Here is a 23360-nt window from a genome sequence, read left to right as displayed (position 1 = left end):
CAGAACAAGTTTAGTAAGTGGATGCTGTTTCTCCAACTCGAGGCTTTTGTTTTAACCAGTAACTGTGAAACTTCACTGAAAGACCTTCCTGAAGGTTGAAAATGTTTTTCTTACAGTGAGGAGGGAGGAGGACCCACAAGGTACTTTGTATGAAAACATTCCTTCGTAACTAGCAAGTTATGAAGTCACAGAACTGTTCATACCCTTGAGACCAGAAACTTAATTTTGTTATTCACTGGAGGCAACTCAAACTTAGGAAATAACATGACAGCTTTGAGATTCATATTTTATTTACAAACAAATGAAGAATGTCCCCTGTAAACTCTAATTTGGGATGGGAAGAGCAATAGGCAAAAGTAGCTGCTGGCTTCATAATGATGAGTGAAGGAAGTCCATCCAGCTGTTTCTTTAAACAATGATTTTGTTATTAAAAAGGGGGAAAAAAAACCCTGCCATGTGATTTTTTTCATTTTGCATATGTGATTCAAAAGAAAAATGGCTTTTCAAAATTCTAGTCTCTAGTCAAATGTGTGAGGTGACCAGAATGTCACTTTCATTCAGTGCCAGCCCCTGCTCCCCGAGAGCAACAGCCTCTGAACAAGAGTTAATACTCATCAAGTGTATCTGCTCGAGGAATGGAGAGACCCCGATCTTTCAGAGCCTGAACTTTCAGCTTCTCGGCTTCCAGCTTGGTCTGCTGTTCTACCCTTTGTTCTTCTAGGATTTCTTCAATAGACACTTGCTGAAGGGGTGTGTCACTCTCCTTTTCCAAGTCCTACAAAACAAGCAGATTTGAAAAACTTCGACTGATGACCAAGAATAGAAAACCTTACAGATCTCAAGGCAAATGGATTCCTATGTCAGGTTTGGGTTATTTTTCATGATTGTGACATGGCTGAAATATCCTTCTCCTAGGAACAGACAAGTTTTACAAAGAAATGGCTGGCCACACTACTACCGAGTAAGTACTTACATGAAAGTGGTAATTGGGATCAGTAACTGTGTATAACAAAGCTTTAGGTTGTCTGAAATCCTACATTAGTGAAGAACTAATTTTCTTTAAAAAAAAATTAGGCTATTTCTCCAACTCCAGAGAATCTAAGAAAGAAGTTACCAAGGCCAAGATGGCTTTAGATAAATTTTGTACTTTTGCATTATCAGAGTCAGCTTAATTTCTGAGGGTTGTTCAGCAAGAAAGTAGAGAACAATGATTCAAAGGACCCTCCTCCTCAAAGGCATTAAACTATCCTCTGTTGCATTAATTAGGAGTCTTTAAATTATAACAAGACTCCTTTGCCCTTTATGGCAACAAAGTGTTCTGGAGAAAACTTCAGTAGACCAATTAGATTACTAAACTAGTTTGGCCTCAATACTGTTCTTTGATTTTAACTAAAGAATTGTTTTGCTTACTAAAAAAAAATCATTTTCCCATTATTTAAAAAAATACATGCTCACTGTATGACATGTTGGCTGTTCATTTCTGTACATGCCCCAGGGGAGCAGACCTGCAACCCAGGCGTGTGCTCCGACCAGAAATCGAACTGGCGACCTTGTGGTTGCAGGACGATGCCCACCCAACTGGGCCACACCAAGTAGGGTAAACACCTTGTAAATGTTTGATAACCAATCTTGAAATGCACAATCTTGCTATAAATGCATCTTACTATTATCCACAGGTTCAGTTCATTCTCTTTAAAATGAACATCCAGGTATTTTTCTGTTGTTTTTTTTTTAAGATTTCATTTACTTATTTTTAGACAAAGGGGAAGGGAGGGAGAAAGATGGAAACGTCAATGTGTGATTGCCTCTCACACATCACTGGGGATCCTGCCTGCAACCCAGGCATGTGCCCTGACAGGGAATCAAACCAACGACCTTTTGGTTCACAGGCTGGCACTCCACTGAGCCACATCAGCCAGGGCTATTCTATATTTGTAACTGGACAATCTATACAGACAGGGTATTCTTTTTTTTTTTTTAATTTTTGTAAAGATTTTATTTTCTTGAGATACAGGGAGAGGAGAAAGAAAGAAGGAGAGAAACATCAATGTGAGAGAGAAACATTGATCGGTTGCCCCTTGTATGAACCCAGGCCTGTACTCTGACCAGGAATCAAACTGGCAACCTTTCACTTTATGGAATGACACCCAACCTACTGAGCCACACCCAGTTAGGGCATTCTTATTTCCTATCCTCTTCTTTCATTTCTAGTAATCAATGCTGGGAAGGCATTACACGTATATCAACTCTCTAGGTATGCCAGCCTATCACTGGATACTAACCTTCAGATGCTGCCAATGCCTCAGAACCCATGGGCTATTACGTATCAGATAGAGGAGTCTCAATAGAAAGGTTAGGTGAAAGCCACAAAGTGACACAGGCAAACCCTGCACTGGGTCAAATGTTAACTGCACCCAGGAAAATATATGTTATCTAGTGTAACCTACCCTCACAATCCAGGAGTAGAAGTTGGAGAGAGATCACATTCTTAGCATACTGCCTCTTGCACTTTTCTTTTCTTTTTTTATTTTTAGATTTTATTTATTTATCTTTTAGAGGGAAAGGGAAGGAGAGGGAGAGAAATATCAATGTATGGTTGCCTTTCGTGTGTCCCCTGCTGGGAACTGGCCTGCAGGGAACTGGCCTGCAACCCAGGAATGTGCCCTGACCGGGAATCGAACCGCAATTGTCTGGTTCACAGGCCTGTGCTCAATCCACTGAGCTACACCAGCCAGGGCTGCACTTTTCAATATGTTACTCATTGAGCTATTTGTGTGGTTATGGTGATGCTGTTTCCCAACAATCTGTCTTGTTACTTAAGACTTTGTACGTCACCATCCTTGAGGCAGATTCCAGGGACTTCTTAAGCAATGAAATGTTTACTGAATCTAGGTGGTTTCCGGGTATGTGTTTTCCTAGAGTTGGCAGTCAATTTCTTCAAACTGACTATTGATTCCTATAATTATGTAAGCACTCCTGTTATTTTTTTAAAATGGCACCACTGTAAAAATTCTGCAGCATCCAAACCATAGTATGTAAAAAGAGAGTACTTTTCTCTATAAAAGGGCTACCATAAAACAATGAATCTTCAAGAACAAACCCAAGTTTGCTTCCTCTCCTCACATTAACATGCACCTAACACAGGGGCAACTTGTGCCCATGTAAACTGGCCCAGGAAGCATTTCTGTGATGTTCAATACTATAAAACTGAAGCACTGTACATATAAATAGTTCAACTTAAATCTTTACCCCTGGCAGCTAAGTAATGTTTCCTCTTTAAAGATTATACTCAGAAAAGTGTGAAAAAGAAAAGAACAGTCACCCATGACCCTACTGTCCAGAGAGGGGCCAGCCCCTCCTAACGTACTGGCAGACCGCTTCACAGCCATTTCCTGCTCCTCCCTCACGTCCCTGGGCAGTGCGGTGCTTTATTTCAACCTTTTCATAGTACAAGGAGATGACCGTTTCTGCTGCACAAACATGCAAGAAGTGATACACTGAACAAAAAATATCAACCATAAAAAGTATTTTTTAAAAAGGTATTTCATATATTTTACAGCAGCATTTGGGCAGTACTGATTAGTCATTTCCAGCTAACTATTTCAAAATAAGGCCTCTGAACCAACCTGACCCTGGTAGAATTATCTCCTTATTGTCTCAAATGGCTTATTGTTAAAAACAGCTATGAACCAAATCAGTCCACTCAAAAGACTTCTGTAAACCTGATTTAAGATGCGGCTAGGTTTTGGGAAACTTTAGTAAACACTTTAAAAACAACAGAAAAATATAAAATCAAGCAAATGTTGAAGATTTTTATTTTGATTTTCCCGGCAAACCCAATAATCAGAAGCAGCAGGATCAAATCAAAGGTATTAAATAAGGTACTTTTTAAGTAATGTTTCACGGAAAACATGAAAAGAGGTTTATCTTAAATTTTTAAAAATCTTCACCTGACCCTGGCTGGTGTAGCTCAGTGGATTGAGCACGGGCCTGCGAACCAGACAACCACGGTTCGATTCCCAGTCAGGGCACATGCCTGGGTTGCAGCAGGCTGGTTCCCTGCAGGCCAGTTCCCAGCAGGGGATGCACAAAAGGCAACCATACATTGATGCTTCTCTCCCTCTCTCCTTCCCTTCCCCTCTAAAGATAAATAAATTAAAAAAAAATCTTCACCTGAGGGTATCTTTATTAATTTTTTGAGAAAGAGAGAAACATGGATCAGTTGCCTTCTTCTGTACGCACCCTGACTGGGGAGGGAACCCGCAACCTTTTAGTCTATGGGATGATGCTCCAACCCACTGAGCCACCAGCCAGGGCAATGAGGTTTATCTTTTCACAATGTTGAATACTTTTAGCCCTGCCTGGTGGTACCTCAGCTGGTTAGAGTGTTGCCCCAATAAACCAGGGTTGCAGGTTTAACCCATGGTCAGGGTACATACAGGAATCAACCAATGAATGCATGGATAAGTGGAACAACAAATCGATTATTTCTCTCTCTCCCTCCCTTTCCCTCTAAAAATCAATCAACAAATAAAAATTTTTAGAATAAGTGTTGAGTACTTCTAATGTAGAAGGTTGGGCAAAAGTTGGTTTACAGTTGTGAGTATGCAAAAACAGTTTATTGTTGTATTTTATTTATTAATGATTAATTATAGTGTTATTTCCCGTACAAACTGCAAGCCTACTTTTGCCCCACCCTGAATATAAAATAATTTTCTAATAGTTTTGTATGTATATATGCATATGTGTGTATACATGCACACACATGCATCCCTACAGTAACAACACTTTAGGGAAGACTTAACTCTTCACCTGGTATCTAGTTCTCCTCTTGGTTGTGAGCTAAGGATTTAAATGAAGCTGAGTTCCTTTACCAGCACGGTTCACAGAAAGGCTTCTCCTACACCCATTCCTTCCCATACCCCTTAAAAACACGGACATAACATTGTATACGCAGTGCTTCTTTTCCTCCAAACACACTAATTAACTTTATGTCATGTAAAACTACTTGGGACCAACTGTTTAAATGACTGCAAAATATATAATATACATAAATCTCACTTTATTGAATTATTCTTTTCAAATTTTTCAATTTCCTATTCGAAATAGCAGAAATAATATATTAATGAACACATTTATAGGATGGTATTCGTTTTTTAAAATCCTCACCCAAGGGACATTTTTTCCATTACTTTCTTAGCGAGAGACATCAGTGTAAGAGAGAAGCATCAACCGGTTACCCACTGCCACCTTATGTGCTTGAACTGGGGATCGAACCTGCAACCTAGGTATGTGCCCTGACTGGGAATCAAACCCACAACCTTTCAGGGACAATGCTCCAACCAACTGGGCCACACCTGCCTGGACGGGATGGTATTTTTTTAAAAATATCTGGTAAAGTCAATGATGTTTTGCTTTAATGAAATAAAATCTTCAAAATGCCAAGAGGCACTGAAACAAAGTTAATTATTCTCTGTAACTTTACTTTTACAATTGTGGCTTTCCTAAGTTATTTAGTGGTTTCCTGTGAGAAGCTGGGTAAACTATGGAAAACATATTTTTCCCCTCTTAAAAAGACAAAAAGAAACCTAACTAGCATGATTATCAAGACCCATAGCAGCTTAACAGTTTTCACTTACTATTTCTCCTAGTAGGACCACATTTTCTCCTCTGACCACAAAAATCCCTCGAGGAATATCACCGTATTTTTTGCCCACATGAATACGCTCCACAGTCTGATGTAGCACTAAATTAGCTATAAGTGTACAGAGAAGAAACAAAGATATTTAGTTCAAATTTTGGGTAAAGGTCCATAACTCAGTTAGTTTGAGTCGAAAAGATTTAGCTAAACATGATTTCCAAATTTTCTAATTCAAGGAAAACCCAAAATTTCAGTCTCCTATTTCATTACAACACACCATTTGAGACTTTTAACCAACTGCAAACTGAGAGAGCATTTGGGATGATGTTGCAGTTATACACAAGTGATGGGGGGGAATTAGTTTATTAGTTAATTGCTAATATCAACATGACTGTAAGAAAATGTAAATGAGTGGAGCACTTGAAAGACTTTAAACAACTACAGAGATGAAAAATCTGTTTTTTTTTTTAAAAAAGGACGCAGTTTTTCTATGCTGTGTGGGTATGTGTATGTGGTGATTAACCAAAGATTTAACTTTCAGTATTTAGCATTCATTTAACCCACTGCCAAGTGTCCATGAATTATATGTTATAGCAAAAACCTATTTTTTCACTTTGCCAGATTATCTGGTAATCTGACAGTAAAGTCAGTACTACTTTTCTCTCAAAGTAGTTCGATGAATTTGACTTACGATTCAGAATCCTGACCTGTTAAGAATAATTTTCTTCTTTCAATTGGTACCATTTATCTTATTTTTTTCATGCCCAAATGCACTGACCTAGCAGATGTCAAACAAATGCTGATATGAACTAAGAAGTTTCTTGACACAGAAACCAATATAGATCTCTTTAGAAAAATGTAGGATGCAAAACAAAGACTGACACTCCTGAGTCTGATGAATCCCCAAGTGTAAAATCTTGAGCTTAATGTTGGGGTCCCTCACGAGCTTCAGAAAATGCCTTCTACCCAATTTTCACTGGACAGGGAGGGATTACTGTCAGTGCAGGAACTGCTTTGAAGAGTAGTTGCTCCCAAGCCAATGTACAAATGAGCAACTTTTTCAGTGAACTGAGTTTATTTCTGTCTTTTGGCTCCCTCTAATGGAGAAAATTTTAAAAAGTCCAAAACACTGTAATCATATGCTGTAGTGAAAACTAGTTTTAGAAATACAAGCTTGAAAATATAATCTTTTGAACCATCTAATCATAATTTAGGACACAATGATGTAATGACTCAAAAGTGTATTCCTTTCTGCCAGACACATGAAAAAGTTATAAATAAATTTATTACAATATGAAATACCAAAAATACAATGGACAGCTCTTATTATACACAGTACAATAGAAGTGTATAACTAATACATACCAAATTGATCAATGCTTCTCAAAAAGCCTATAAGTGTCCTTCCATCTCGAAGCAGAACCAAGTGCTTTTCTGGGGACAGGAAAAAAAATCTTTAAAAAAATGAAAGCTGTTAGCTTCAGTGAGTTTACCGGGTAACAACAAAAATAAAGTTGATAGTTCGAGCTCTACAGCTTACTGTTCCAAGGTATTTAAGGGAGGATACCCTTAAATGTACCCTGATACATTGGGAAATTAGAAGGAGGACTAATGTATCAACGTACCCTGATACATTGGGAAATTAGGAGGACTAAGGTAGTCTGGGGTTTAGATCAGAGCAGCAATTTTCAACCAGTACGCTGCAAGAATTTTCAAATCATGCAATACCTGACTATTTAGTAAGAGGCACTCACCTCTTTTCCCTTAGATTGTCAAAAAAACAGAACAAAACAACAAAAAACAAAACAGTAAGAGCCAACACAACAGCTGTCCTGTGTGAATGAATCAAAATTATAACTATGTTTTTGGTTAGATCAGCAAAAAATAGATTTTTGGGTATGTCACAGAATTTTAGTGATTAGTTTATGTCTGCCATGAAATCAAGAAACTTGAACATCACTGGATTACAAGGTTAGTGGTGCAAAGAGTCTGGCGGACTGGATGAGTAGCCAGGAGGCCTGGCTGGCTCCAGACCCTAATGTTCGATGCTCAACTCCTCTGTCCCCACCACTGTCACACCAGTTTCTGTATCCGCAAATTGAGAAATTTAATTCTAGGATTGTCTCCCCCCAACCTTAGAGGAAGAGCTTCTGTTTCACACTTTGGATTCAGGGAAATTTTCAATAAAAACAATGCCCCAGACATGTGAAAAGAAGATGGTGATAATAAGCTAGAGCAAAAATTCAATAATATTTATTGAGAGCTATGTGCTACTCTGGGGCCTAGTTATACAATACAGAATAAGACTCAGAATATCACTCATCTTATGACTTTCTATTCCTGGTGGAAGATGGCAAACAAAACAACCTACTATGATTAGTATCATGTAATAATAAGCAAGACAGCATGATAAACAGAGGGGAAAGTGGCTTCAGAAGAATGGGTGGCCTGGGAAAATCTCTCTGAAGAGGTGACTGAGCTGATTCTGAAGAATGACAATAAGCCAGTCACTAGAACAGCTAGTCAAGTTCATTCATTCTTTTGTTTAATGCCACACATAAAATACTTTCTAGATGCAGAATAGAGGAACAAGACAATGATTCTTTCCTGAAGAACTCTGTAATTGGGCTGTAATTAAATTACCACAAGAAAGGACATTTTAATTATATGAGACTGAGAGAAACGCTAGCTGGAGGATGTATCTGAGTTGGTCCTTGAAAGGCAGAAAATTTTTGGCCACAGGAAGAGTGACAGGGAGGGGGAGAGAAATCTGTAATTAGGCAGGCAGGAGGAAAACAAGGGCTGTGTGTGGTGAAAAGCTGAGGGTGTGAAGGGAAATGACAGGAAATGAAGTCAGAAAAGAACCTGGAGCAGGTTGAGTTTGGATTTGACTTCACAGGGCACAAGAAAACACTGAAGACTGAACTTGCAAAAAAAGGTGAGTGGCTGAGGCTATTCCCAGAGTCTGAAGAATAGGGAGTCCTGAAACGAGGTAGAGGTGAGAAGCGGGATGAAGAAAAGACTAAGACCATGCAGTTGTAAGTAATAGGATTTGACAACTAATTGAGTTTGTACATGTGGGTAAGTGCGAGAGACTGGGGTGAAGAAATGAGTTAGAGAACATGCAGGAACTTTGAGTTATCGTGTCAGGGAGGACCATTTGCCAAAAGTTTGAAGTAAAAGAAGCTGAGGGTGGACAGTTATTAGCTGTCTGCAATTCTGAAGTACTATGAGGATACTTATGTAGAAATGTCAAAAGATACTGGACATATGAGTGGAATGCCAAAGAGGTCAGACTCTCTAATTGCTTAGAGAAAGCAATTTTGGGCAAGGCCACAGAGAGGTGATATTTTTTCAAACTTTTTGGTAAAGGAGGAGGCTTGGAATCTACAAGACAAAAAAGGTTAGAAGGCTGGAGAACAAAAATTATCTTAAAATTACTTTAAATGACAGAATGTGTGAGAACCTCTAATTCAGCTACATGACAAGAAAGGTGAGAGCAGAGGGCATCCTCAGACAACTAAAACTTGTTTTCACTGCATTACAGATGGGTTTGTACAGTAGTTATTTACAAGATCCAATTTACACATTTCCCTTCAATTGCCAAATCCCTAATTTGGATTTAAAAACTGATTCGGAAGATAAAAAGAGAGCTTAATTATACACTCACTCTTTAATTTGTATACACAGTAACTGTAGAGACTGGTAACTTGTTGGGAACTGTGTATAAACCATTTTGCAGCAATTGCAAGTTAATGAGACATCACACGATTAAAAGATTAAAACGATTACAAAAACAATGTTATTTAAGGAATGACTGACAGACAAGAGTTTAGCAAAAGGAAAGATGGGGTAATTATTATTGGCTCCTCTTTTGTATAGGACTGAGTTCTCTTCAGGACAATGACTAGGAATAAGGAAGGTCTTCTTAGTAAAAGCAAAAGAAAACTGTCTAAACAGAAGGAAAAAAGAAGTCTGAATTGACTCAGCCTTCCTAGAAAAGTCAGTAACTTGTCTGGCAATGGTCTCTACAACCATGACCTGAAAGTGTTTAAGACCCTCACGGTAAAATACTATTGCAAATGGCTACAGAGCATCAAGCCTATGTCTACTGCCAATTAAGTCCGAATGCTGTCGTCTTAACATTTTCACTTCTTGATGAATCCTTTCTCTAAATATTCTCATCCATCCACCTGTAACAACCTGGAACTTCGAAATATCGCAGAGGAAGACATGGGCGAGGGGCAAATTCCGCGTTTGGGCCTCAGCAGCCGCATCTCTCGCAATAAGGACTGAATTCTACAGCTTGTGGCTGACCAGCCCGTGAACTGGTGGATACTGCAGGACAGAAGTAATAGCGGTAGCAGGGCTAGGAGGTGGCAAACGGTGTGTCCCCGTGGCTCCTCCCTCCCGTGAAGGATGTCAACACCAAACATCTAGGAAAGGACTAAAAACACCTTGTGTTTCATGAGCTCCCTCGAACAGAAAGCCGTCCGGGAGGAGGGTCTCTCCCCAGACCTCACCCGAAGGAGATGAGCAACTCACTGTCGATGTCCTCGATGAGGCTGGCGGTGCCGGGCATGTAGTTCATTTTCAGCTGAGATAAGGTTGCAATGTGTAGTGGCGAAAGGCCAGCGTGTCCAATACCTCTTTCCTCCTACCGTAGTCACCCCTCGGCGGGACGGGGGCTGGAACGCGGACCAGGACCACCACTTCAGCCCCGGCTTTCAGCCGCCGGGGCACGCCGGAAACTCCTCCATATTATCCCCACCCACTTCCTGTATCACGTGCCCGTCCTCACGAAGAGGCGGGGCCGTCGTATGGTCCCGGGAGACACTTTCTCCGTCCCTAAAGAGAGGGGAAGAGGAATCTAGATTGCATAGGTGGTGGGAAAATGTGTTCTCCCTTCTAAGGAACACGGTGCTGCCCCTCGTTTTACTGCTCCCTCGGCCCCAGAGTCGCGTACATCAGCCCCTCAACTCTCAACTCAGCAGCCGAAGGGGCGGGACTTAGCCTGGGATTGGCTGTTGTCGGCCGACCCCCTTCACTGTTGTCCAACCCTCTCGCTGGCTGGCGCCTGCGCATTGAGCTTTCCGTGGCGGGGGGCGGGAAGCGCATCGGAGCAGCGGAGCGGATGTCGGCCTTAAGGCGCTCAGGCTACGGCCCCAGTGACGGTCCGTCATATGGCCGCTACTACGGCCCTGGGGGTGGAGATGTGCCCGTGCACCCACCTGCACCCTTATACCCTCCTCGCCCTGAACCTCCCCCGCCTCCCATTTCCTGGCGGATGCGCGGGGGCGGCCCGGCTGAGACCACCTGGCCCGGAGAAGGTGGAGGAGGTGATGGCTACTACCCTTCTGGAGGAACCTGGACGGAGCCGGGTCGAGCTGCAGGAAGCCACCAGGTAAACTTTGCGCCTTCTGTCCCGGGGGGATCTGGTAGAGGATTCTTTGGGGGTGAGGGCCATTGAGATCGCTATACCTCCAGAGCTTGCAATGGATCTGATTTCATATTTGTTTACCTTTGGAGGAGATTGTAGTTATAAAAGACTATGATCGTGGGTGGGGGCATATATACTTGTGTTTCTTTGCCTCTCGTTTTCTGCTTCGACAATAATAAACGTCTGTTACCATTTAAAAAGGAAAAAAAGATGCTGCCCTGACTTGCTAAGCTAAAGAGAGGGTGCAGCATTCCTCGTCTGGGAATGATGTTGGGCCGAAGTGACCCGGCTCTGCTTTTTAAGCTCTTACAATTTATCCTGCGTGGCTTGTCAGACCGGCCTCCCGGAGAAGGGAGGTGGCAGCAGCCCCCGCCTTCACTCAGTAACCCTTCCCGCGCGGGGGAGGAACGTGAAGGAAGTGGGGGAGGGATCTGGGCTTTTAGCCCTTTGCCCCTCATGCTTTGCTTAGGGTCGAATCACGAATTATCAGTGTTGGAAGGCACTTTTGTATTGGTTGTTTACATTTTCACGGCGACTGCAACAAATGTTATACACAGCATCCCTATTTTATGATTAAAGGACCATTGGCTCTGAAAGCTTAACTCATTTGCTTAGTATACTCGGACTTGTAACATTGTATTTTTTATATTCCTGCCAGACGTCTACAGTACTTATTTTATTTTATTTTATTTAAGTTTAGTTGGTATACAGTATTAGTTACATTCATTTCAGGTGTATAATGCAGTAATTCAATATTTTTATACTTTACAATGCGATCACTTACAGTACTTCTTTTAATGCAGTATTCTTCATGTAGTTATTATAATATGGTGTGGGGCACATCTCTCCTTCAGGAATTATAACATCCTCATTGTTTGAAAATTTAATAGCGAAATTCCCATACATTACTGGTGGGGATGCAAAATGGTTCAGTACTTTGGACAATTGTTTGGCAGTTACTCAAAACATTAATCATAGAGTTAGCGTATTACTCAGAAAGTCTGCTCCTTGATATATACCCAAGAACAATGAAAACATATGACCACGTAAAAACTTGTACACACATATTAATAGCAGCATTGTTCAGATAGCCAAGAAAGTGGAAATATTCCAGATGTCCATGAACTGACAAATAGATAATATGTGATATAATCATACAATGGAATTATTTAGCCATAGAAAGGAAAGAACTGATACATATTGATTGTATCAAAATACATTGGCCAAGAGGTTTGATTTTTTCCATAAGATGGCTCTCGTAGTGCTTAGTTGTCATTAAGTTCATGTGAAACAATTTTGTTAGATTGTACTGCGACAGTTGTCATATTAGCTTGCATTGTTTTAAAAAGTATCAAAAATTGGTGATGTTTTGTGTAGCCATTTTAATATTAAAGATGGAAGAAAACAACATTTCTGGCATATTATGCTTTATTATTTCAAGGAAGTGTAAAAATACAACTGGAACACACAAAAAGATTTGTGCAGTATGTAGAGAAGGTGCTGCAACCGACAGAATGTGTCAAAAGTGGTTTGCGAAGTTTTGTGCTGGAGATTTCTCGCTGGACAATGATACTGCAGTCAGCTAGACCAGTTGAAGTTCATAGCAATCAAATCGAGGTTAATTGAGAACAATCAACGTTATAACATGCAGGAGATGGCTGACATACTCCAAATAACCAAATCAATAAAGTTATGGGTGAAAATGAAAAATGTGTCTTTTATTTAAATGGACTTTTTGGCCAATCCAATACATTCTGCAATGTGGATGAACCTTGAAAACCACGCTACATGAACAAAACCGGTCAGACAGACCACATATTATATGATTTCATTTATGTGAAATGTCCAGTATAGGCAAATCTATAGAGACAGAAAGATTAGTGATTGCCAGGGGCTGGGGGGACTGGGGACATTGGGGTGACAGATAAAGTTTATGTGGTTTGTTTTGGGGGTAATGAAAATATTCTGGAATTAGATGGTGATGATGATTGCACAGTTTTGAATATACTGAAAACAATTGAATTGTATGTGCACTTCCAAATGGTAGGTTTTATGGTGTCTTCATTATAGCTTTAAAAAATTGTGTGAGAAAAAACATGTAGTAGTGAGAGTTTAATTGTGAAGAAGGGTCTATATTTTCTCTGTCTAAATCTCGACTAAATAGCCTGTGAGACTTTAATCCAATAGTAGAGTGATGAAATGCTTGGCCCATGAAGAGGCAAATCAAACTGAAGATCAATTGAAGGAAGAGAGGAAAGAACCATTAAACTAACGACTTCTATATGGGCTTGCTGTATTGCCAAAAGTGTGTTAGGTTCATAATATATATTTGTCAGTTGAATACATTTTTAAAGAGTGTTTTTCAGAGTAAGGTTAGAGAAGTTAAGATTTTAGGACTGTGTACAGTTGTAAGGTATGGTTGGGGCATAGGCATGCACATAGGGTGGGTGATGGTGTAGCTGGAGGTGAAGCTGGAATGTGTAATGTGCATTTGTGAACCATTTCAAGGGTTTATGTATCTGGTTGATGTTTCTGAAAATTGAAAAGTATAGGATTGTAATTTTTGCAGCAATAGAAAATGAACACAAAAGATATATGAGTATATGTTGTCATGGATGTTGCAAATGTTTTTTTCTAAGATTGTTATTCATCTTTTAACTTTACCGTGGATTTGATGTATAATAAGACTTACATTTATCTATAATTAAATATGGCAAACGAACAAAAAAGTATAGGAGCCTTTTTTAATACCTTACTACTCAAAAAGTGTGGTCCTTCCAGGGGCTTCAGTGTTGCTTAGAGGTTGCTGGAAGTGCAGAATCTCCTGGTCTAGACTTCCTGCTGCAGTTTAATAGGATACCCGGGTGCTTTGTATGCACATTTGTGTTTAAGAAGCACTGTTCTGTGGAATGGAATATAGTGAGACGGTGCTGCACCAAACCACTACAAAGACTTGACTCTTATCATAACACGTTTAAATATGGCAGGAGAAAAATAGAAATCTACTTCTCCGAGTTTTCTTTCTTTTTTTTCTTACCTTGTCAGCAGCTTACTTGCAGCCCTGTAGTTTGCTCCCTGAACTAGCAGCATCTGCATTAACTAGGAGCTGATTGGAAATGTTGTATCTCAGGCCCTGCTGCAGAGCCACTCAATCAGAATGTGCATTTTACAAAGATCCCTAGATGGTTTACATGTTCTCCCAGAATAAGTCATGTAGAGAATGCATGCTGAGATGGGAGCGGCAAGGCACAGATGAGGTTATAATCTATTCTCAGGAGTGGTATACCATTGTATTGGTCATAGAGACCAACCATGGTATAAGGTGGGAGGCAAGTTCACAAGGATGTGAATACCAGGAGGCAGGGATCATTGGGGAGCTATCTTGGAGGAGGATTACAATGCCAAGGAATGGGGGAGCAGAGAGCTCAGTTAGGCTCCTAAAGTAGTTCATAAGAGAGGGGTCAAAGGGCATGTGTTTGAACAATGTCTAAATGTGATCAGGTTTTCTTTCCAATGTTTTATTGTAACAATTTTCAAACATACAGAAAAGTTGAAAGAATTATACAGTGAATATATCTACCACCTAGATTCTGTATAATTATCATCCTTTTTTTTTTAATTTTATTTAGTTACTTTTCAAGTACATTTTTTTTCTTCCCCCCCCTAATTATCATCCTTTATATTTGCTTTATCACATCTATCTTATTCTTTGGATGCATTTCAAAATAAATCACATAGCTCTTAAAAATATTATCAAAGGCATATGTCATTTGGAAGCTAGGGATACAACAGAAAAAGAAGGTGATTCTGAGGTTTTAGTATTTCATAGGAATAAAGCTTTCATAGGAATAAAAATGAAGAGGAACAGGTTTTTATGGAAAGATATGGTTTAGCTTTGTACCAAAAGAGCTAGTGATTGCTTAATAGAGGAGCTTAAAAAATATGAAATAGAAAGACTTGGCAGGGGTTTATGTATTGCCTTTATTTCACTTCTGCTGGAAGCCAGTTAGTCATGGTGGTTAGACATTTGCCAAGCTCTGGGTGCAATGTATGGAATTGATTAGAGAAGTTTGTGATTTTCTGTTCTTGTTTTGGTTTTTTGATGTCAAATTTTAGAGTTCTTGTGGCATCCAGCTTTTGTTGTCTGCAGGAACAGAACACTGGATATGAAACTTAGGAGGGAGATGAGGGCTGGAGAGGGTGATTTGAGCGGGTCATCAAATACAAACATAACCAAATTACCAAACTGGGTAACGTTGCCAGGGATGATCTCTGAGAGTCTAGAATAGGTGACAGCAAAAGAGGATCCAAAAGCAGGCAGTGAGAGAGAGCACTCAAAAGGGGCAGGAACTTTAGGGGAGTCAGGCAGCCCAGACCAAGCAGGGACACACCTATTTTGCCAGTAAGAGTTACAAGAATTGAACAGAAATGTTTGGATTTGGCAATAAAAAGATATTGCTGATTTTCATGGTGGGAGTTTAAAAAATAGTATTAAAGTAATCGTACATGGGGGGTTTGGAGAGAAGGTAGACTATTTCCAGATGTTTGTTAGTAAGTGGGAAGCAGGATTGAAGGAAGAATTTTTAGGATTAGGGGGTTGAGTGTGTTTGGAAGCAGAGGTAATAATCTAGTAGATTGGAAGTGGGATGGGGTGAGCTGATAAATGTTTGAATCAGTTCTAAGACATAGGGGACCATTGTAGAGAAGCTTGGAAGACATCTGAATGAAACTGAAAGTAAAAAAAGTTGTGATGATAATACAGGAGCATAACGTGCTTTTAAGTGATTTTGGAATAGCTATAAAAATAATTTATAATGTACTTTTCTAATAATTTTTGCCTAATTTTAGTGAAAAATATAAACAAATTTATAAATGGAATGTGAGCAGGAGCAGCGCTACTCAGATTCCTCTCCTATTAGGTTTCTTTGTAGGGGTTATATTTTGGAAGCATGTTAGTAAGTTACTTTGTCAATTTAACCATAAGGTGTGGATACCTATCACCAAGCTGGAACGCCTGGTCAAGGACATGAAGATCAAGTCCCTGGAGGAAATCTCTGTCTCCTCCCTGCCCATCAAGGAATCTGAGATCATTGACTTTTTCTTGGGAGCATCCTGCAAGGATGAAGTTTTGAAGATTACACCTGTGCAAAAGCAGACATGCGCTGGCTAGAGGACCTGGTTTGAGGCATTTGTCACCATTGGGTACTACAATGGACATGCTGGTCTGGGTGCTAAGTACTCATAGGAAGTAGCCACTGCCATCCATGGGGACATCATCCTGGCCAAGCTCTTAATTGTCCCTGTGTGGTGAGGCTACTGGGTAACAAGATAGGCAAGCACCACACTGTCCCTTGCAAGGTGACTGGGTGCTGTGGCTCTGTGCGGGTGTGTCTCATCCCTACCCCCAGTGGCACTGGCATTGTTGCAGCCTTTGTGGCCCAAGAAACTGTTGCTGATGGCTGGTATTGACAACTGCTGCACCTTGGCCAGGGGCTGTGCTGCCACCTTGGACAACTTTGCCAAAGCCACTTTCGATGCCATCTCTAAGAGCTATAGGTATCTCGCCCCTGATCTCAGGAAAGAGACTGTTCACCAATTCTCCCTACCAGGAACTCACCGACCATCTTGTAAAGACCCACGTCAGAGCTTCTGTGTGGAGGATCCAGGCTACAGCTGTGGCTACCACATAATTTCTACAAGAAAAATAAAGTGAATTAAGCCTGGGGTAGGGGGGTGGGGGGAAGAAAACCCAACTATATGCAAATCCCAACTAGGGATTTGCAGATCCATAACCCTATAAACCATAAGGAGATACCAGTTCACACTCAATAGGATGGTTATACAAACAAAAGCACAGAAAAAACAACCATTGGTAAGGATGTGGAGAAATTGGAACCCTTATACGTTGCTGATGGGAATGTTGAGTGGTGAAGCTGCGTTGGAAAAACAGTTTTACGGTTCCTCAAGTTGTTAAACAGTTACCATATGACTCTGCGGTTCCATGTATAGGTATATATCCAAGAGAACTGAAAGCATATGTCCACATAAAAATTATTAATGAATGTTTATAGTAGTATTATCCAAAAAGTGGCAACAGTCCAAATGTCCAACAACTGATGAATGGATAAGCAAAATGTGGCATTTGTATGCAGTGGAATATTATTTGGCCACAAAAAAAGAATGAAGTACTGATACATGATACAGCATAATTGAACCTCAAAAACATTGTTAAGTGAAAGAAGCCAGTCACAAGATATCACACGTTCTATGATTCTATTTGTATGAAATATATAGAATAGGTGAATCTAGAGAGAAAGTAAGTAGTGGTGTAGGGCTGGGGCAGTGGGGAGATATGAGGGTGCATAGATAAAGGGGACAGTATATTCTTTTTTAAAAGATTTTATTTATTTATTTTAGAGAGGGAAAGGGAGGGAGAAAGAGGAGAGAAACATCAGTGTGAAAGAGAAACATCAATGTGAAAGAGAAACATTGACAGGTTGTGTCTCCAACACACCCTGAGACCGAATCTGCAACCTATGCATGTGCCCTGACCAGGGATTAAACCTGCGACCTTTTGCCTTGCAGAACAGTGCTCAACCCACTGAGCCTCACCAGTCAGGGCTGTGTTGACTCTTAAATCCTTTGTTTGGCACCGGCACACTGTCACATGTACCCACCTTTTGCATAGAAGTTTAAATGACATTTTTAAAGCATGCTAGTTTATACTTGTACTTACACTTCCTCATCCTTCTCTATATATTCTTTCCTTTTCCATGTGAAAATACTAGTTTCCAATAACTGCTCTATGTATTTCTTCTGTTCTATAATACACACAAGACAGTTTAAAAATTAAAATGCTAATATTATTACTAATAATGTTCTCTGTAAAGTTTAATATTTCTTTGTGTGCTTTTTGCCTTTAGTATATATACCACTAAGTATATCCATTCAGAAAACTATTTTAAGAGTTACTTGGATTATTTGGAAATTGGATTATTTGTGTGTGTGTGTGTGTGTGTGTGTGTGTGTGTGTGTGTGTTTATCAACTTGTTAGTCTTTTTTAAAAAACAGAGTTTGAAATCCTACTGATATTTCCAGTTCAAATTACAGATTAAAAGTGTAAAATTTCATTCTTATATCTCTTATCTCCCACTATGAAAATACTGATTTCCAACCACACAACATAATCATTAAGTATGTATATCCCTGTTAGGGATGTCAATCAAATTATGGTGTTTTACACTCACTTGAAATAGTTTCTTTTAATATTTTTGTTTCATTTTGCTTTCTTTTAGGGATTTTAAAATCATTTCATTGTCTTTTAAAATTATGTAAAATATTTACAATTGTTATAAAGTCAAATGTATAAAACAGTGTATATTTAAGGGAAGTCTACTTTCAATCCCTGCCCTACAGTTTTGCTTTTTAACTTTTTATTATAGATACTTTCAAACAGACATAAAGAGACTAATATAAAAATTTCAGATACCTATTACTCATCTTCAGCAATTATCAAGTTATTGTTGATCTTGTTTATTTATACACCCAATCATTTGCCACACTGTTAGTTATGGTAGTTTAAAAATATGTTACAGTGTTTGTTTAGGACGGTCTCGAGGGCAGGTGTGTGTCCTAATGGAGATGATCTGTGCTACCAGGAGAAATACATGATTCATGAGAGTAGAGATAACTGCAAGAGGAAGGGGCTAGGAAGTAAGAGGTGAAAGTCTTCTGTCTCTTCTTCCAGCTGTGTGGAAGAATTGGCCTTGAGTAGGGCCATTGTTTCTGGGAAGACGCTTCCTTCATGCTTCTGGGAAGAGAGACAGATGTAGCACATTGGTAGGAGTTTCTGCTGCGGTCCCCCACCCCCCTTAAAGGTTGTAAATTGAAAGAGGAAGGGTGGGAGAAGAGAATAGCTGTTTTGGAGAGTGTAGTGAATGTAGTAGTACGTAGCTGTGAGTGCTGAGTGTCTACCTGAGATTTGTGGTCATGACTTTACAGTGAAACCAGGCAGCTTGTTGGGATTTTCTTCCCCTTCATTTAGATGAAGAACAGATAGGAGGTCAGTGGATGATTGCGTTTAAATGGAGTTAGGTATTTGTAGGGTGAGTGTATCTGAGGGAAAGAGTGGCAAGGGATTAAGTTGTGGGAGACTGAGTAAGGAAGGAAGTGAGAACATGGGTAGAGTGAGGGACGGAAGGGTGGAGAGGTAGGGAAATGAGGGGTACCTTGGAGAAGCAGTGGGAAAGAACAGAAACCAGGGTAGTCCTGGGGCATAAGGTATTCGTTTACCACCGCTGGGTTGAGTGAGCTTCATCCATCTCTTGTTTTTTTTATCTCTTTGCTCAAGCTTCAAATTCTTGGTGAAGAGAGATCAGTTTCTTATTCAAATGCTCACCCCTTAAATAGGAGGAGGAAGGGAGTGCGTGAATCGGGGATTTGCCTGCTTGAGAGATTTGGTAGTTAGGATTGGAAGTTTGCCCATAACATTTTTTAAAAAAAATCTTGCTGGTTCCTACTTTCTATGGATCCATTATGTAAGGGAGGTGTAATTTGTCCAGTTTGTATACTGTCACATGGAATAATTACATGCTTTGGAAACAGTTTTGTAAAACCAATAAGTAGTGAGGTTAAGCTAAGATGGTGAAAATCAGTGATTACAACTGCCAGTTGATTTCTTTGTGAAACCAAAGTTTTGGGGAAAAATTCAAAGATTCAGTTTAAGCTTAAAACTGTACTTAAACTACAAAGTTCAAAGCATAGTAATTCAGCTTGTAGGATAACAAATGTATATATTAAACCATACTCTGAAAAGTTTTGAGTTGATCTAGTCTCTTATCATAGTTTATTGGCTTGTTGCAAATAATTGCATTAATTTTTTGAGTTGGAGTAAAAAGCTGTAGAAATTAATGGCATAGCTATGTTTTCTCCTTGGAGAAAATTACCTAATTATTCTATATCAATTCCTGATATGGAGTTAGTTGTAGGCTACCAGCAGAAAGCCTAACCATAGCAGAGGCGAGGAACATGAAAAGTCTAGTGACTAGGCAAAGAAGCTGAGTACATTGAAGTTTTATGTAATTTGAAGTAAAAGTTAGAACATTTGAAGTAAAGATCAGTAGTAATATTTTCAAGCTCCAAAGTAGTTGAGATAAGTAAATACTATTTTTTTTAATCTTTAAAAAAAATTTTTTTTTTTTTTTGAGAGAGAGGGGAAGGGAAGGAGAAAGAGTTGGGAGAGAAATATCAATGTATGGTTGCCTCTCGTGTGTCCCCTGCCGGGAACTGGCCTGCAACCCAGGCATATGCCCTGACTGGGAATCGAACCGCTATACTCTGGTTCGCAGGCCTGTGCGCAATCCACTGAGTCACGCCAGCCAGGGCAGTAAATACTATTTTTCTTAACAGCAAAGAACTGTAATTGTGTTGTGTGAATTAAATTTAGTTGATGATGGGGTTAGTGATTGGGAAGAGATAAAGGAATCTAATGTCTCTGGTTTTGTGAATCATCTTGACATGATAGTAAAATTCCTTTATATATTGTTTGGTCTGGTGGCATTGGCATAATGCATAAGAACAGGCTTTTACTAGACAGTCAGAATTGCTTTGTTCTAGGGCACAGGTGGCAAACACAAGACCTGCCAGCCAAATCCGGCCCTACACCTTGTTTTATTTAGCCTGGCACCTTGTTTTCTGCCTGGTAGCAGTGCTGAGCTCTCGCTTAACTTTTAAGGAGTAGTTACATTTATACAGGCCGGAAATTACATTCGACCCTTTGAAGGCAACTGCAAGGCTGATGTGGCCCCAGTGAAAATGAGTTTGACACCCCAGTTCTAGGGCATGTGATTTATCATATATCTGCGCCAGTTTAATAACAAATGATGTTACAGTGAGGTTCCATTGCCCCTTTTTTTGAAACTTATACCTGTCTCTATCAAATTTTCAGAGTGATGCAAGAATATTAGTATGGCCTGGCCAGGTGGCTCAGTTGATTGGAGTGTCGTCCTAATCCCAAGCCAAGGCACGTTTGGGGGCAACTGTGTTTCTCACGTCGATGATTCTCTCTCTAAAATCAATAAACATATCCTTGGGTGAGTGTTTTTTTTAAAAAAAGAATGTTAGTAGTAAGTGAATTCATTTTCTTTTTCTTTCTTTTTTTTTTTTAGGAGCAGCCACCATATCCGAGCTACAATTCTACCTACTGGAATTCTCCTCCTCGACCGAGGACTCCTTACCCAAGTACATACCCAGTAAGGCCTGAAATGCAAGGCCAGGTATGGTCCATAATTGACAGACTTTCTGAATTTTTTCTCTTTTTTATAAATTACAGTTTATTGAGTGTGCTATTACTGTTGTCCTGATTTTTCCCTGTTGCCCCCCTCCACCCAGCACCCCTATTCCCTCAGGCATTTTTCCACCATTGTTCACGTTCATGGGTCATGCATATAAGTTCTTTGGCTACTCCATTTCCTATACTGTACTTTATCCTGTGGCTATTCTGTAATTAAAAAAAAAGATTTATTTACTTATTTGTAGACAGAAGGGAGAGGAGGGAGAAAGATAGGGAAAGAAATATCATTGTGTGGTTGCCTCTTGTGTGCCTCCTACTGGGGACCTGGCCCATAGCCCAGGTATGTGCCCTGACTGGGAATCAAACCGACGATACCTTGTAATCTGTTCCCTGTATATTTGAGTTGGGTTGTTTGTTTTTTGTTTAGATACGGTATTTGTCCACATGTATTTGTCTTTATCTGTCCGGCTTATTTCACTTAACATAATACTGTTAAGGTCCATCCACGTTGTTCCAATTCGGAAGTTTTCCTTCTATTTTTATGACTGAATGATATTCCATTATATATATCTACCCCGTCGTCTTTATCTGCTGATCCATTTATGGACATTTGGGTTGTTTCCATTCTTGGTAAATAATGCTTCAGTGAACATAGGAGTGCAGATACCTTTCTGAATTAATTTTTTGTGTATCCTTTGGATATATGCTTACGTGTGGAATTGCAGGGGTCATATGGTAGTTCTATTTTTAATGTTTTGAGGAACCTCCATACTGTTTTCTGTAGTTGTTGAACCAGTTTATATTCTCACCATCAGTGCAAAAGGGTTCCCTTTTCTATACATCTGTACCAACACTTGTTATTTCTTGTCTTTTTTGATAATAGTCATTTTAACAGGTGTAGAGTGTTTTTTTGGGGGGGGTTGTGTTTTTGTTTTTTTTTTTAATTGACACCTTGGCATTTAATTCATTTTGTACAGGGTAAGATGTGCTTATAGCTTCCCTCCCCACACTGGGCAGGATGGAACCTGTGCAACCTGTGCCCCAACCCAAGCAACTGCTGTCAGGCTTACTTGACCAGAAGGCAGTCTAGGGAGGGAGGATTTAAAGGGTCCAAGGCAGGCCGTAGAGCGCTGCCCCCTGCCAGCACTGCAGAGCCTGGCCTTCCACCCTGGGGGCCTGATTCCCTTTCACTGTGGTTTTGATTTACATTTCACTGGTGATTAGCAATGTTATGACCCTTTCATCCACCTGCTGGTCATCTGTATGTCTTCTTTGAAAAATGTCTATTCAGATTTGCCATTTTAAAACCTGATTTTTTTATTTTTATTTATTTATTTTTTTTGCTGTTGAGTTGTATGAGTTCTTTAAATATTTTGGAAATTAACCCCTTATCAGAAATAGAATTTGTAAACATTTTATCTGATTCAGTAGGTTGTGCTTTCATTTTGTGAATGGTTTTCTTTGGTCTGCGTATGCTTTTTAGTTTGATGTCTTTTGCTATTGGTGTAAGAAAATTTGACTTTTTTTTTTTAAAAAAAAGATTTTATTTATTTATTTATTTTTAGGTAGAGAGGAGGGGAGGGAGAAAGAGAGGGACAGACACACTGATGTGAGAAAGAAACATCAATTACCTGCCTCCCGCACACACCCAGACCTGGGATTCAGCCCACACCCAGGCATGTATCCTGACTAGGAACCCAACCGGTGACCTTTAGCTTTTCAGGATGATGCCCAGCCAACTAAACCACACTTGTCAGGGCAGAAAACTTGACTTCTTATCAAATATTTATTTTATTTTATTTATTGTTTTATTTTTATGGGTTTTTTTCATTTTAAGTTTTTAATGAAAGTTGTGCATAAGATTACTTTATTCCTTCATCTTTTCATTTATTTCTTCCTTGTATTTGCCCTTTTTTTAAAATTTGGTGAGATTTGGCTTTACGTTCAAGGATCTGTTTGCAGTCTTTGTCCACTTTGGTGGCAAGAAT

At 39.6% G+C, this 23360-nt stretch overlaps 2 protein-coding genes across 2 annotated transcripts in view; one reads left to right on the top strand and one right to left on the bottom strand.

The window, feature by feature from the left end:
• Positions 1 to 249: 249 nt before the first annotated feature.
• On the bottom strand, positions 250 to 10627 carry LSM1 (LSM1 homolog, mRNA degradation associated). Its single transcript, XM_037166978.2, has 4 exons — positions 10187 to 10627; positions 7007 to 7075; positions 5640 to 5755; positions 250 to 775 (listed from the first exon to the last, which is right to left on the bottom strand). Exons 1-4 carry the CDS (start codon positions 10230 to 10232, stop codon positions 605 to 607), a joined length of 402 nt encoding a protein of 133 aa, XP_037022873.1. The 5' UTR covers positions 10233 to 10627; the 3' UTR covers positions 250 to 604.
• A 115-nt stretch (positions 10628 to 10742) lies between these two features.
• Positions 10743 to 23360, top strand: part of BAG4 (BAG cochaperone 4) — a 22413-nt gene continuing 9795 nt past the window's right edge. Inside the window, exons 1-2 of the mRNA XM_037166990.2 lie at positions 10743 to 11045; positions 21248 to 21355. Coding sequence (XP_037022885.2) covers positions 10776 to 11045; positions 21248 to 21355 — 378 coding nt within the window. The 5' untranslated portion in view covers positions 10743 to 10775. The remainder of the gene's footprint in view (positions 11046 to 21247; positions 21356 to 23360) is intronic.

Source organism: Artibeus jamaicensis, unplaced genomic scaffold, assembly GCF_021234435.1.
Source record: "Artibeus jamaicensis isolate MK-2021 breed Jamaican fruit bat unplaced genomic scaffold, CSHL_Jam_final scaffold_833, whole genome shotgun sequence".
NCBI lineage: Eukaryota > Metazoa > Chordata > Mammalia > Chiroptera > Phyllostomidae > Artibeus > Artibeus jamaicensis.
Note: the sequence above shows the minus strand (reverse complement) of the source record. Positions and strands in the feature narration are given on the sequence as shown.

What these genes read in the sequence shown, in the direction of transcription:
- LSM1 (XM_037166978.2), bottom strand. Translation starts at nt 10,232, where the DNA reads ATGAACTACATGCCCGGCACCGCCAGCCTCATCGAGGACATCGACA. An exon ending in CCTCATCGAGGACATCGACA is followed by an intron (nt 7,076 to 10,186) that starts GTGAGTTGCTCA and finishes TCCTGTCCCCAG; the next exon opens with AAAAGCACTTGGTTCTGCTT. An exon ending in GAGAAGCATTGATCAATTTG is followed by an intron (nt 5,756 to 7,006) that starts GTATGTATTAGT and finishes GTACACTTATAG; the next exon opens with CTAATTTAGTGCTACATCAG.